Source organism: Syngnathus leptorhynchus, chromosome 1 (assembly GCF_054491065.1).
Source record: "Syngnathus leptorhynchus isolate UIUO chromosome 1, UIUO_Slep, whole genome shotgun sequence".
Taxonomy (NCBI): domain Eukaryota; kingdom Metazoa; phylum Chordata; class Actinopteri; order Syngnathiformes; family Syngnathidae; genus Syngnathus; species Syngnathus leptorhynchus.
Genome location: NC_141195.1, coordinates 24,320,402 through 24,333,697, shown reverse-complemented (window position 1 = coordinate 24,333,697; position 13,296 = coordinate 24,320,402). Strand labels below are relative to the sequence as shown.

At 44.2% G+C, this 13,296-nt stretch overlaps 1 protein-coding gene across 9 annotated transcripts in view; it reads left to right on the top strand.

The window, feature by feature from the left end:
• nav1a (neuron navigator 1a) overlaps nt 1-12,675 on the top strand; it is a 66,677-nt gene extending 54,002 nt beyond the window's left edge. For 7 of the 9 annotated variants that reach the window (XM_085927305.1, XM_085927296.1, XM_085927241.1 and 4 more), the window contains 24 exons: nt 427-730; nt 2,767-3,502; nt 3,826-4,317; nt 4,521-4,562; nt 4,636-4,784; nt 4,960-5,142; nt 5,212-5,291; nt 5,563-5,640; nt 5,952-6,035; nt 6,675-6,813; nt 6,882-7,003; nt 7,081-7,259; nt 7,325-7,487; nt 7,558-7,732; nt 7,850-7,938; nt 8,007-8,105; nt 8,186-8,357; nt 9,212-9,477; nt 9,553-9,704; nt 9,772-9,843; nt 10,371-10,576; nt 10,728-10,846; nt 10,909-11,097; nt 11,182-12,675. In XM_085927305.1, the coding sequence (XP_085783431.1) occupies nt 427-730; nt 2,767-3,502; nt 3,826-4,317; nt 4,521-4,562; nt 4,636-4,784; nt 4,960-5,142; nt 5,212-5,291; nt 5,563-5,640; nt 5,952-6,035; nt 6,675-6,813; nt 6,882-7,003; nt 7,081-7,259; nt 7,325-7,487; nt 7,558-7,732; nt 7,850-7,938; nt 8,007-8,105; nt 8,186-8,357; nt 9,212-9,477; nt 9,553-9,704; nt 9,772-9,843; nt 10,371-10,576; nt 10,728-10,846; nt 10,909-11,097; nt 11,182-11,262 (4,371 nt within the window). In that variant the 3' untranslated portion in view covers nt 11,263-12,675. The remainder of the gene's footprint in view (nt 1-426; nt 731-2,766; nt 3,503-3,825; nt 4,318-4,520; nt 4,563-4,635; nt 4,785-4,959; nt 5,143-5,211; nt 5,292-5,562; nt 5,641-5,951; nt 6,036-6,674; nt 6,814-6,881; nt 7,004-7,080; nt 7,260-7,324; nt 7,488-7,557; nt 7,733-7,849; nt 7,939-8,006; nt 8,106-8,185; nt 8,358-9,211; nt 9,478-9,552; nt 9,705-9,771; nt 9,844-10,370; nt 10,577-10,727; nt 10,847-10,908; nt 11,098-11,181) is intronic. The other 2 variants (XM_085927313.1, XM_085927287.1) reach the window with 1 other exon arrangement.
• The last annotated feature ends 621 nt before the right edge of the window (nt 12,676-13,296 follow it).

Sequence of the window (13,296 nt, the reverse complement as noted above, 5' to 3'; positions counted from 1 at the left end):
CTGGGATTTTTTTTCAGGTCCAAGGTAAGGTTCAATCTATATATATATATATATATATATATATATATATATATATATATATATATATATATATTCCTTTAGCTGCTGTGAAGCTGTAAAAACAGATGAGCAGATTACCAAATACCAAAACAATTTTCTCAGGGTGAAATCTGAGCCTGTTTAGTTGAACGCAAATCCGATACAGTCGCAGGAAGCTCTGAGTATATATAACAATGGCAACATGCCACCGTTTTTTAAAATTAATTCACGTATTTATTTATTTATTTATTTATTTATTCATGTATTCATTTATTCATTTATTCATTTATTTGTTATCAATTCGTCAACAGCAATTTTTAAGTGATCTCACAAAATAATGGAAAAATATTCTCTCACTTGTCTAAAAATGTTTGTATGTCTTTCTAGATGCGCACAGATGCTGAGAAAAGGTCTCTGGTGGAAAGCGGACTTTTGTGGGACAGTGACCATGCCAAACCCAGCCGGAAGAGTCTGGGGAGCAGCACCTACGATACGGGAAGCCTCAAATCCGAATCCGACAATAAATGGAAAAAATCCCGGCCGCAGGTGGACGCTCACGAAGGAGTCAAGGGTGAATTAAAGAAACCTCAGACGCTGGTGTATGGGAACGCCTTGAAGAAGGGAAGGAACCCACCGGTGGCAGTCACCTCGCCCATCACGCACACACCTCCCAGTGGGCTCAAAGTGGCAGGTGAGTGCGTTCCGTGCTTTTTATAAGCAGATAAATAAGCGGCAGGGGACACTGACACATTGCTCTGGCGGCTTAGTATTCTCTGTTGCGCCACCCACACATCGTGACGGACACACTCACCGTCTTTGTTCACCCGCAGCTGCAGCCCACCCTCTGAGCCTTTCGTGAGTAGTGCCATGTATCAAACGCCCATCGCCACCCACCCAATCCCTTCCTGCCAGCCAACCATACACACACACAGGCGTTGAAAATCGTTTTTTTGTTTTTTTATTATTCTTTCCTTTTCCTTTCTATTTATATCTGAGCTTGCTGTTGAATCATTCCTAAAAAAAAAAAAAAAAGACGTGTGTCTGTCTGTCTGTGTATGGATGGAACATTAGAGATTGTGCCAGCTGGAAAAAGTCACACTGTAAATAATAATAAAATAAAAAAAAAAGAACACATTCATTTGCATTAAGGTCTTATACAATTGTGGGGATTGTGCAACACGTCATCTTTGTGCTGTTTATGTCCGGGCACACACACACACACACACACACACACACACACACACACACACACACACACAAAGAACAACAGGATATTAGCCATGCTGTTCTGTGCCTGTCTACATAGGCAGTGGCTATATAAACAGTTTTTTTTTTTTTTTTTTTTTTTCCTCCGCACAACTATCCTGTGATTAAATCACCATGAACCAAACTGACCATCTGCAGTGTTTTGTACCAGCTTATTATGTACCTTACAGTTTGTAAAAATAACTTTACACAATTATCCGTGGCGCTGTCATTTTTCAGATTCAAAATGAGGACATGAAAGAAAAAAAAGTCCGGTACAATTTTGTACAATTGATTGCGGGGCTCTCTTTGGCTGCCGGCACTTGATGTTTTAATAACCATCTTTACTCCTCAGCTATTTTTTCTCTATCGTCAATCAGGGGGAACTTAGTTAAACACCCACTTTGGTAAATATAGTGTTTCAATTTTGCACAGTTTAAAAGGGTTATAAAAAAAAAAAACATCGGGGTCCTCATTAGTCATATGAGTTAGTTTTTGTCGAATCCAGCCCAAAATCAGACTGGCGTGTGGCTGTAAAATAAAACGACCAGCTTCTAGATGAAAAACCTTAAAACGTCACATTTTAGCCAGTATTCATTTGTGTCACCGACGCCATTGCGGCCGAGGACAAAGATGCTTGTTAACCGGATGAATGTATAACACGTCTCGCATGTCTGCTTTATGAAGTCGGGTGCCCGCAGCTGGCGCCCATAAAATGTCAAAGAATTACTTGTAAACTTTATTCTTACTGTAAGTGTAACCTTGTGGCTCCATTGGAACTTTCCAGTGCATGGTCAATTTTATATATTGTGAAAAACGTGACGCGTCATATTGCTAAGCGCAACATTAACTGGGAAATGTGTGTGTGTGTGTATTTTGTGGGTTTAAAAAAGTGTTAAGTGACTCCAGATGGCCCACGGCTGCACGCCGGTGGGTCTCATTCGATAGCAGTTCTTTGACTGTGTTAATGTCTTGTATATAAACCTTTCATTGGATAGCAATTCAGACACGAGCATTGTTAGCTTTCAATTTCTCTCACTGACTCGTAAACGTCTTTTTTTTCACCTCATAACTTTCATGTCAGTCACACTAATTTGCCGGCGTGAGTCGTGGAGATTTCCTTCAAATGTCTCGTCGACAAGAAAGTTTTGTTTGACAACGTTCCATGGACGTTAGCGGCCGCAGACACGCTTTTTGCTAATGTGAGCAACGCTTTTCCACAGCCGAATCACCGCAGCTGTGACACTCACATAAACATGACTGGAAAGTGAAGATTTTTTTATTTTTTTTCGGAGTTGATCAGAATGGAAAAGGCGAGTAAGTGTATGATAAGCATGGAACGCTGAAGCTGGCCGCGAGTCAGGGCGCGGTTTCGTCAGCAGACTTGTCGGGGGTTTCGATAAAATATCACATCCTGATTTAATTCGCTGAGGATTATTCACACTTTTATTCATCCTTTTGATCTTTTTTTTTTCTCTACAGGTACAGTGAAGACAGATAGCAAGCCTTCAGATAAATCTCGATTAGCAGTGAAAAACTCCAGCCTTCAGCGCTCGTCTTCTGATGCCGGGAAAGATCAGCGCAATGGGAGCGCTCCTAGCGAGCCACGTAAACCTCCGTCGGGTCTTGCCAGGCCATCCGCCGGAGGGAACTTTGGTTTCAAAAAGCCCACCCCAAATAATAGCAGTTCACCCGCCGTGAGTGCAGGTGGCAACGTTCCCAAGACATCTGGTATTCCTGTCAAACCAGCGGCAGGCGGACGCAAGACCAGTTTGGATGTCTCCAATAGTGACCAGAGTGGATTTTTGTCTCCAAACGCCAGGACGTCCCTCCAGTACCGCTCTTTGCCCCGCCCAGCCAAGACAAATACCTTGACTCTAACCCGGCCGAGTTCAGCGCGTCTGGTGAGCGCCACCGTGGACGCCGGCTCCGGGCTGACCAAACCTTCCGGCACGACCCTCCAGGGCCCGAGGCTCAAAGAGCAGGCCGGACTGACTAAAACGGCCAGTCGGGGGATCCCGAGTCCGGTCAATCAAACGGACAGAGAGAAGGAGAAGGAGCGAGCCAAAGCTAAAGCTGTGGTGTCGGACTCGGAGTGTGGAGGCGGATCTTTGAAAGCCGGTCGGGCGCAGGCTGCTACGGAGAACGGAGGAAGGCTGCAGGGGCTCAGACCTCCCAGTGGCAAGAGCACAGATCTGTCATCGTCAAACACACACAGGTGCATAAGATGCTTTATACTCTCGAGCAATAAATCCCAAAAAAATCATAGCTATGACATTTCAGGGAAAAAAAAATTCACCTGTTGCTGAACTCAACCCTTAATTCATAAATATGACTTAATATGACATACTGTAAAATTGATACATATTTTCACAAAAGAAATGCCTCAGTATGAATGAATAAATAAATAAATAAATAAATACAGAAATACAGAAATAAAGAAATAAATACAGCAATTTAACCACAAAGCGAAGAAATGAAATTGTGAGTTTTAAAAATTCTGTGGAATTCCTAAGTGTGCATTTGTTACTTTGTCTACAGACTGCCTGGCTCACGAGGCCTGACCAAGCCTCCGTCAGTTTCCCATCTCGACAAGCTGAACTCCAACAACCCGGAGGTCCTTGCAGTTCAGGACTTGCCTCCAAAGATTCCCCCTTACTCAAAGCTTCAAGAACTAGCCTCGACCCCCCGCCTTACCCCCAGCCCCGCCCCTTTGCTCAACGTCAACTCTTCGGCCTGCTTCTCCGGCTCGGGCTTCGGCTTGGGGCCTCGGCAAGTGACTTCTCTCGGGCTGGAAGGCGGCGCCAGGAGCACCTCTCCCCTTCTCTACCCTCGCATGTCTGGTCTACATCGCAGCATGGAGTCCTTGCCTCTCCAGATGAGCGTGGCTTCAGATCTGCAGCAGAGGAGGCGGGAGAACTCGGTGAGAAGCTACAACTCGAGCGAGTCCAGAGAAGACGAACGACGTGACGACAAGGGGCCCCCGGCTAGCTGGAGCTCTGGGAATAAAGTGTCCACGACAGAGACTGACAGGTCAGACCAAATCAATTCTACGTTCATATTTAGTTATTCTGGAATATAACGCCATTTCGAGGTTAGCTGTGGCACTGCCCTTGGAGCTGTCCTTGTCGTTCTCATTTCAAAACAATGTTAAATCAGACTTGTCATCAAAGTCCAGTTACCAGTTCAATCCAACTTCTAGGTTTACTCTTAATGTTATTGTTTGATTCCTTCAGTTGTCAGAGGGACAGAAACACTCTGCCAAAGAAAGGATTAAGGTAAACTCATCCGCTCATCAACACATTTTCGGCGAATGAACTCATCGGCAACGGCTTTGTCCGCTCTGTGTAGTTTCAGCAGTGCCTCCCATGTCGAGTTTGATGGAAAGGAGAAAGGAGAGAGAAGACACTCTCATAGTATTCTCAGCATGACCGACTCGCTCACTCTTCCCATGTCTTCCTCGCCGACGTCCTTGCACCGCTCGACCATTAACAATACAGGTGTGTCCAGCTCATTTGATTGATTCAATCATGTGTTTTCCAAATATATTGTATTTATTTGCATTTTTGTAAAGATTCAGCAAATGCTTGCACAATCCAGATCGAAATGCTTCATTTTTATGGTACATGCAAACGTCGCCAAGTTTGTGACCATCTCCTACTCGCATCTCGCCAGTGCCAAGCCCGCGTGGTGGACCTCCAAGGATGACTCGCTCCAACAGCATCCCAACACAAGACGCGTCCACCGAGCTTTACGCGGCGTCTCCGCTTGGAAGCACGTTATCGCTGGCCGAACGCCCCCGCAGTTTAGGAATGGTTCGCTCTGGATCTTTTCGAGACAAGGAGATGAACGATGAAGGTAAGACAACATCTTATATATTTTGATTTTATTATTTTTTTTAAATGGCTTTGCAATTTATATTTTCAGTTCACGGGTCTGTGATCTCTTTGGCATCCAACGCCTCGTCAAGCTACTCGTCTGTGAGCGGCAATGCCATTCATTCGCAGGTAGCTACAAATGAGTGGTCTCCTCCTCCTCCTCTTCCTCTCCCTTTGCTTTCTTCCTTCCTTCTGTGGAGAATGTCCCGTCTTTTGCTAACCTCTCCACTTTTCTTCCCACTGCATCCTAAGGCAGAGGAAAGGATACAGGGCGAGGTGCGTGTTGCTTTGGCTTCGCTCTCACTTTCCTTCCCTTCCCTGTTGTGTGATGTGAAGAAATCTGTCGAAGCCTTCATTGAAATTGTGTTTGTTAAACATGAGCCATATTTTTTCCCTTCAGCAACTTCGAAAGCTGAGGAGAGAACTGGAGTCTTCCCAGGAAAAGGTGTCAAATCTCACCACGCAGCTGTCAGCCAATGTAAGTTACACCCAAGATGAATTTTTTTTTCGAAAAAAAATCGACTGTGTATCACACGTTTGCTAGAGACTGAATAGCCAACTGAGTTTAGTATTTACACTGTTAAAAAAATATATAATTTGTCATTCTGGAGTCTAAAGCTGTCATTTTAATTGGAACAACTTTAAAATATAAATGATCAACATGTACGCAAACAATGTTAGTAAGAACAACAAAGCAAAGAAATCGTGATCTCCAAAAACAAAACTGACTGATTTGAGAATGTCCAAGATGAAACTTCTTGATTTTTAATGCTGATATTTTCCAAACAGGCAAACTTGGTGGCCGCCTTTGAGCAAAGTCTTGCCTTAATGACAACCCGACTTCAGAGCCTGTCAATAAGTCACGAGCAGAAGGTAAGCCAACAACGCACACACCAGCATGAATTCCAGCTGTATCACAAAAGTAAATGAACTAGCTTGCCAAGCATATTTCAAAGGGGGGGGGGGGACCAGTGCCCTCGCGGCCCCCCCCGTCTAGCTCCGCCAGTGGCACTGAGCCAGCGTCAGCATCGAGGTGACTTTAATGACAGCCTGCGGCAAGGAGGAATTCGGCTTGGGGGCCCTCGGCGCAGTCGATCAAGGGAAAGGGGATCAGTCAAAGAAAAAGCTCAGTCAAGCCTCAATCATTTTGCGTGTGCATTCCGACATTCTCCTCCCTGTCGTACGGCACGGGAGTGTGAATGAAGCCATCCGAGCCGGCTGTGTGTTTAAATGTGAGGAGTCTCTCGCGGCGTTTCACGCCTCGCCGCTTCCGCTCAAAGGCTCGTCCGGAGCGTTCCGGAACGATCCTTTTGTTGTCGGTGCCAACGCTCTGACCTGCGCGGTCCATCCAGGAGCGCAATCTCCGTAACCTTGAGGAGACGCGGCTTGAGCACACAATAAGCAGCACTGTATGGGGCTTTGAGCTTTGAAGTGGTCAACATTTTCAGGGTCAAGCCTCCCACTGTTTTGTTTTTATTACAAGAAAAACACCAGACATTCCTCCTCCTACAGGAATCTTTCCCCCCCTCCCCCTCTGTACAGGACACCGAGCTGATGGAGTTGCGAGAGACCATCGAATCTCTGAAGGCCAAAAATGATGAGGCTCAGGCCGTCATCCACGTAGCCTTAAACCACCCGGATGACGATAAAGGTGAAGAAATGGATTGTGATGACTCCCTTTAAAAAAATACCAGCTGATGACTCCCGTCTTTTCCTCAGACGTGCGTATGCGTCGCCAGAACTCGTGCGAAAGCATCTCCAGTCTCAACAGTCTGACCAGTTTGTCAAGTGTAGGCAGCTTGAAGGACCAGGATGCCAAAAAGAAGAAGAAAAAGAGCTGGGTAAGAAAGAACACAACTTGTTATGTTTGCTTTGAATGACGCGATAATCATTTTTTGTTTGACCTTTCTAACTGTAGTTGAGAAGCTCCTTCAACAAGGCCTTCAGCATCAAGAAAGGCCCCAAAACCTGCTCAGACATTGAAGAAATTGTCACACCGGACTCCTCCGCTCCAAACTCACCAAAGATGCTTCACGAAGGAGCGGACTCAGGAGAGAACGTGTCCCTCAAAACGTCCACGTCCGACATCTCCTCAAAGTAAGAGTTGATATTGAAACTCGGGATTGATTTCATTTTTGACAAACCCGTTGCGGTCGTTCCAGGATCATCGGGATAACCGAGGAGGACGAAGGTGGCGAGAGGGCCGTGTCGGAGCTTCGCTCGGAACTGTGGGAGAAAGAGAGAGAGCTGACGGACATCCGACTGGAGGCTCTAAATTCCGCTCATCAGCTGGAGCAACTCCGAGACGCCATGGACAACATGGAGGTTCGCTTGGTCTCTCTAACGAAGCTTCACGGAACTTTTTTGTGTTATTTCATTCCTGCTTGTATTCCAGTCAACAGTGGAAAGCCTGAAAGCAGAGAACGATCATCTGAAAATCGGAAGTCACGGTCCCACCTCATCCGCATCGCAGCCTTCGGGGTTGGCCTCTTTCTTGGGGACATCGCTGAGACAGCCCATGTCCCTCACTAAGTCCTTCAGCCTGAGTCTGAATGATTCAAAAGGTCCAGGCAAGTGACAGCCACGCAAACCTGACCCCTCTACTGGCTCTTGTAGGGTTGCGCAAGTGTACCTAATTTTGTGGCCATTCCTACATACTGAATTTGTTTTCTTCCTCTGTCCTTTAGACATGTCTTCAGGCAACATATTAGGCCTATCCACACAACCAGCGGAGATGTGCGCGCAAGTTCTGGTTTGCTTTACGGATCCAGCTGAGGTAAACACACATTTTTTGTCTGTTTCATTTTGAATAGTTGAGAAATTGCGCCCCCTGTCTTTTTGTAGGAGCATAAACAGCTGCAGGAACATTATCTGGGATCAGTGACGATTGGCGAGAAGACCGAATGGGCCTATCTGGATTCCATGATAGCCAAGACATTCAGAGTAAGTCCGTGCAGGAAGTGTGTTACTTTTGTGTTTTGTTTTTTTGGGATGTGCTGAATTTGGGGGTCTTTGTTGCTCAGGAGTACCTCACTCAAGTGGACCCGACAGCCAGCTTGGGTCTCAATTGTGATTCGTTGCACATGTATGAGCTGAGCCAAGGAGCAATGAGGGTCATAGGAGGAGACAAACCTCACGCCTCACCGCATCGATGTCTCAGTGGCAGTCCGCCTCGCATTTTTGTGACCTTGAAAGGTTAGGAGCTCAAATGTTGACTATTATCACCAAAAGATTCAATCAATTTGAGTATGGTAGAAAAGTTTCTTTATTTTGCTAGTTAATTCAACACTGAGGTTAAATGTAAATGATTGAATTCGAATGTATTGCATGCAAGTTAAATCACTTTTTTTTTGCTGAATTCAAGTTAGTTTGTAAAATTGAAACTGTAGCATACTGATTCTGATTCTGATTCATATCTTTATTTCGAACATCCAAAACAAAAAGAAAATTAAGCAAAACAGATAGCACTTGAAGTGCCATATATAAGTCCATACAACAAACAAAAAATAAACCAACAAACAGAAAGAATAATTATTTTAAATAAAATAAATAATAATAATAATACATAAATAAATAGACCAATAAAGAATGCTCGAAAAGGAGTAGGAGGAAGCATAGCTTTTTAGATTCCTACCCCTTTTTCACTTTATCCATTAAACCAGTGATTCAACATATACTGTAATTCTACCACAGAACGCAAGTAGACACACTTTCACACTTATTTTCTGTTTCATTTTTACTTGCATGTAGCCCTTTGGCACTTTTAGCCTTTGTACTCGCTAAACAACATATTTTTGTACATTCTTTTAAACTGGTGGATATTTGGACTTTGCTTGAGTTCCTCACTTAGATACTCAAAAGTTAAATACAATTGAACTGTAATAAAAAAATAAAAAAAAAAATCCACTGCAACATCATGCAGTTTGAATAATCCCGCAATCCTTCACTTACCACTAGAGGGAGACATATGTTTTCACTTTTTCGGGGGGGGCTATTTCTCTTCTGGCTTTTATAGGATTACTAAATGCTATTTTATATTTACCCATCAGGTCTTGAAGAACAAAGTGTGGACTCGCTGGTATTCGAGACCCTCATTCCCAAACCCATGATGCTGCATTACATCAGCCTTCTGCTAAAGCACCGGCGTCTGGTCCTCTCTGGGCCCAGCGGGACAGGGAAGACTTATTTGGCTCAGCGTCTGGCTCACTACCTCATGCAGCGCAGCCACAACAACTTGCCCGAAGGGGACGGCGAGCCTTCCCTCGTGGGCCGCGGCGCCACCGTCGCCTTCAACATGCATCGGCAGACGCAAAAGGTAAGCTAGCTCATAGTTGAACAGAGTGGACAAAAAAAAAAGGATGCTTCATCTCACCGTTTCTTGCTCCCACAGGAGCTGCAATTGTATCTGTCCAATTTAGCCAATCAGATCGACCGACATTGCGTCAGCGAGCTCCCGCTGGTGGTGATCATCGACGACATCAGTGACGCCGCCGTCGTCACCGAGCTCATCAACGGCGCGCTCACCTGCAAGTATCATAAATGGTGAGTTGTCATTTCGCCAAAGAAATAAGATTGGCGTGTAAAACACCTTTTTGTGTGGCTCTTTCAGTCCTTACATCATCGGCACGACCAATCAACCCGTGAAGATGTCATCTAACCACGGACTGCACCTCAGCTTCAGGTTAGCGCCGAGTTGGGAAAAACATGTACGAGTGAAGCCAAGTCAAAAAAAAAAAAAAATCTAGGTTCTATGCACCCTGCCAATCCAAACACATTCTGATTTTTTTTCCGTTTTTATCCATCGGGGGCGGCCATTTTGTCACTTGCTGTGGCACTGTGATGTCACCTTCGGTTCGCAGCAAGTGGCAAAATGGCCGCCACATTCGATGGATGAAAACAGATTTTGCTGTTTACCGTATTTTCCGGACTATAAGGCGCACTGGACTATAAGGTGCACCATTAATGCATCATGTCAGACTTTTAATCCAAATCAAATCATTCTCCATTTTATCTTTTTTATGTCAACTTCAGACGAAACAAATTACTTTATAATCACAAAATAATGATCCATAGTCTTTTTGACTCATGACGGTAATTTCTTTTCGACAAACATAAAATCAGAATACCAAGTTGTGGGGGCGCATATTTGACTTGACTTCCCCTTTAAAGTACTTTTACCACCTCTGATGTCTTCTGCCTCGTCCACAGGATGGTTCCTTTCTCTAATAATGTCGAGCCAGCCAATGGCTTCCTCTTGAGGTACCTCCACCGTAAAGTTGTGGAAGCCTACCAGAAGAAAGAGCATGACGCGTCGCAGCACCAGGACCTTCTCTGCGTTCTCGACTGGGTCCCGAAGCTCTGGTACCACCTCCACACGTTCTTGGAGAAACACAGCACTTCAGATTTCCTCATAGGTAAGACGTGCAAAATGCAGGATTACAGAGGATGTCATTCAATGACACAATACACAGTCAATAACTGATTTCCAAAAAAAAAAGAGGACCACAAACCTTGAACCTGCTTTGACCACATTGTGAACCAGCAATTGTGTCATTCCCACGTCAGGTCCTTGCTTCTTCCTGTCATGCCCCGTGTCAGTGTCCGAGTTCAAAAAGTGGTTCATTGACCTGTGGAACCACTCCATCATACCGTACCTTCAGGAAGGAGCCAAAGACGGCATCAAGGTGGGCACACATGCGATAACAAGCGCAGTCATTCCGACATGCTCATGAATTTGGTTGTCCAGGTGCACGGCCAGAAGGCGGTGTGGGAGGATCCTGTGGAGTGGGTGAGAGGAACCCTCCCTTGGCCCGGCGCACAGCAGGACCAGTCCAAACTCTATCACCTTCCGCCACCAAGCATAGGACCGCACAACGAAGAGAAGAAGCCCCCCAAAGACACGCCTCCGCCCAGCACGTTGGAGTCTGATCCCCTGGTGAGTTTTTTCCCCCCTCAATGCCATCCGCACAATTTTCCAAGAACTTCAACCCGACTGTGTGTGTGGCTTCCCTGTTCAAAGATGATTATGCTGCTGAAGCTGCAGGAGTCGGCAAACAGCGTCGAGTCGCCAGAGCGGGACGGCAGCCCGCATCCACTTTGAGGAGAAACTTGAACGAGAATATCTTGCCTCAGCAAAAACAAACTTGGGAAGTTGGAGCGATCACGAGACGTTTTTTTTTTTTTTCTTCCCTCCCCCCCCACAAGCACGAAAACCAGTCCGGACTTGAATTTCTCCCCATTCTGGGTGCTTACATACTTTGCTCAACGCCAAAATTGCACTTTATTTCCAATTTGTGAGAACTGGACTTGAACGTGTCAAAGAAGAATCTTGCAGTTAAGCAGTACTACCGCTAGGTGGCACCACAGCGTAAATCAAAACATGCCTCGCTGTGGTGTCTTGCGCATCAACCTCAACCTGGATTGTAAAAGGCACAGAACAAAAAAAAAAGAATTTAACCCAGACAATTCTTGTTGCCGTTTGAAAACCCTTTTTTTGTGATAGATGCATCTTTTGTAGGATTTTGTACCAAATTATCTTCAGTAATAATCAGCCATGTGCAGCAAATATTGTCTCATTTCATACTTGGAGTCACCAAACCAAACGAGTGCTTCCGCTCTTGCTGCTTTGTTCATCACAGTTGTTTCCTTGTAATGAGGACATTTCTTTTTCACGGATTAATAACTGGAAGTCTCCTTTTTTCTTTGGCCCATTTTATATGATAACCGTAAGGAAGTAGCCAATGTTTCTTGACATCTTCCATGTACTTTGCAAACAAGGTGCTGACGTAAATCGGAGACGTCTACGTCTGCCTGTGCCTGAAAGCCCCGATTGGCCTTTGTGTCGCTCGAATGCACCACCCCGAGGCCTCCGTTCAAATGATCAGAAGAAGCAGCTCATCGCTTTGGTTTGAACTTACGGTTGGTCAGGTGGAAGACAAATGGGCTGCTTAGATGTGTGTGATTTCACGAGTGTGGAAAAAGTGGACAGATAAGTCGTTGAAGAAATGTTTGCAGATGACAATAATGCTTGCCATTTTTCCGTGTTTCCCAAAGCTTTTACTTTGATTGGACCTATCACGTTTGTTAGGAAAAAAAAACCTTGTTTTTAAAAAGCTTTTCCTATGCAAATATTTGTAAATATTGATTTCTCTTTTGTACATGACATCACAGTTGTACACACTGTAAATAGCCAGTGCATCTGCGACAACAATCCTGAAAAAAGAGTCTAAATGCTAAAAATGGGCCGCGGTTCTGATTTTAAAGTGGGCTGAAGTTTGTACGCCATCTTCCTGTAACCGCATTACATCGAGCTCCGGACAACGTTTGGTTTTTAGACCTGTGACGTGTTGCCCACTTGAGAGGAAACCCCCCCCCCCCCCCCCCCCCCAAGCGTGCCTGTTTTAAGTTAAGTATTTGTTTGCTACATATAATAAATCATATTTACATTTAAGGTTATATTGACATTTTCAAATTGGAAGCATATTCATGAAGAATAAAGCTGTCTTCCCTTTTATTATGTTGTGTTGATCTTTTCCTCCATTTCTCGGCAAAGGGGGACTTTCACCGTACAAGCACTCGTGATTGACAAGCCATTACGCAATAGAAAACATTTGATTTATTTAAAAAAAAAAAACTGGGGTGTGGTGTCGCCTATGCCAGGCAGACGCATTTATATATGGACATTATTTGAAGGGCAGGGATAATTCTATTTAGACAAGTTTTCTTTTTTTTTTTTTATTTATCAACCGTGACCATTGTAAATGAATTTGAGCTATATTGGTGCCTGCGGATTTTTATGTATCAGTGTTAAGAAAGTTCATTTTTTGTGCAGACTAGTTCAAAGTTTAGTTCATACATTTTAAAATGAACTTGTTTGTAGTTTGTAATTGAAATTTTATGAACTAAGTTCATCGTTCCAAAATTGGTTCATAGTTGTTTTCTTCCACCCCGATCAAAAAAATAAAAAGGTTGCTGCAAGCTCTTACCCTCTGGCATACTGGAATTTTCTTTTTTTCCCTCATTGTTTTTTTTAATAAAAAAATGACCATGTCTAGTAAGTGTAATATATATATATATATATTATAGATTTTTTTTGTAAAAAAGCCATACTATACAAGATCTTTATTTTTTTAAC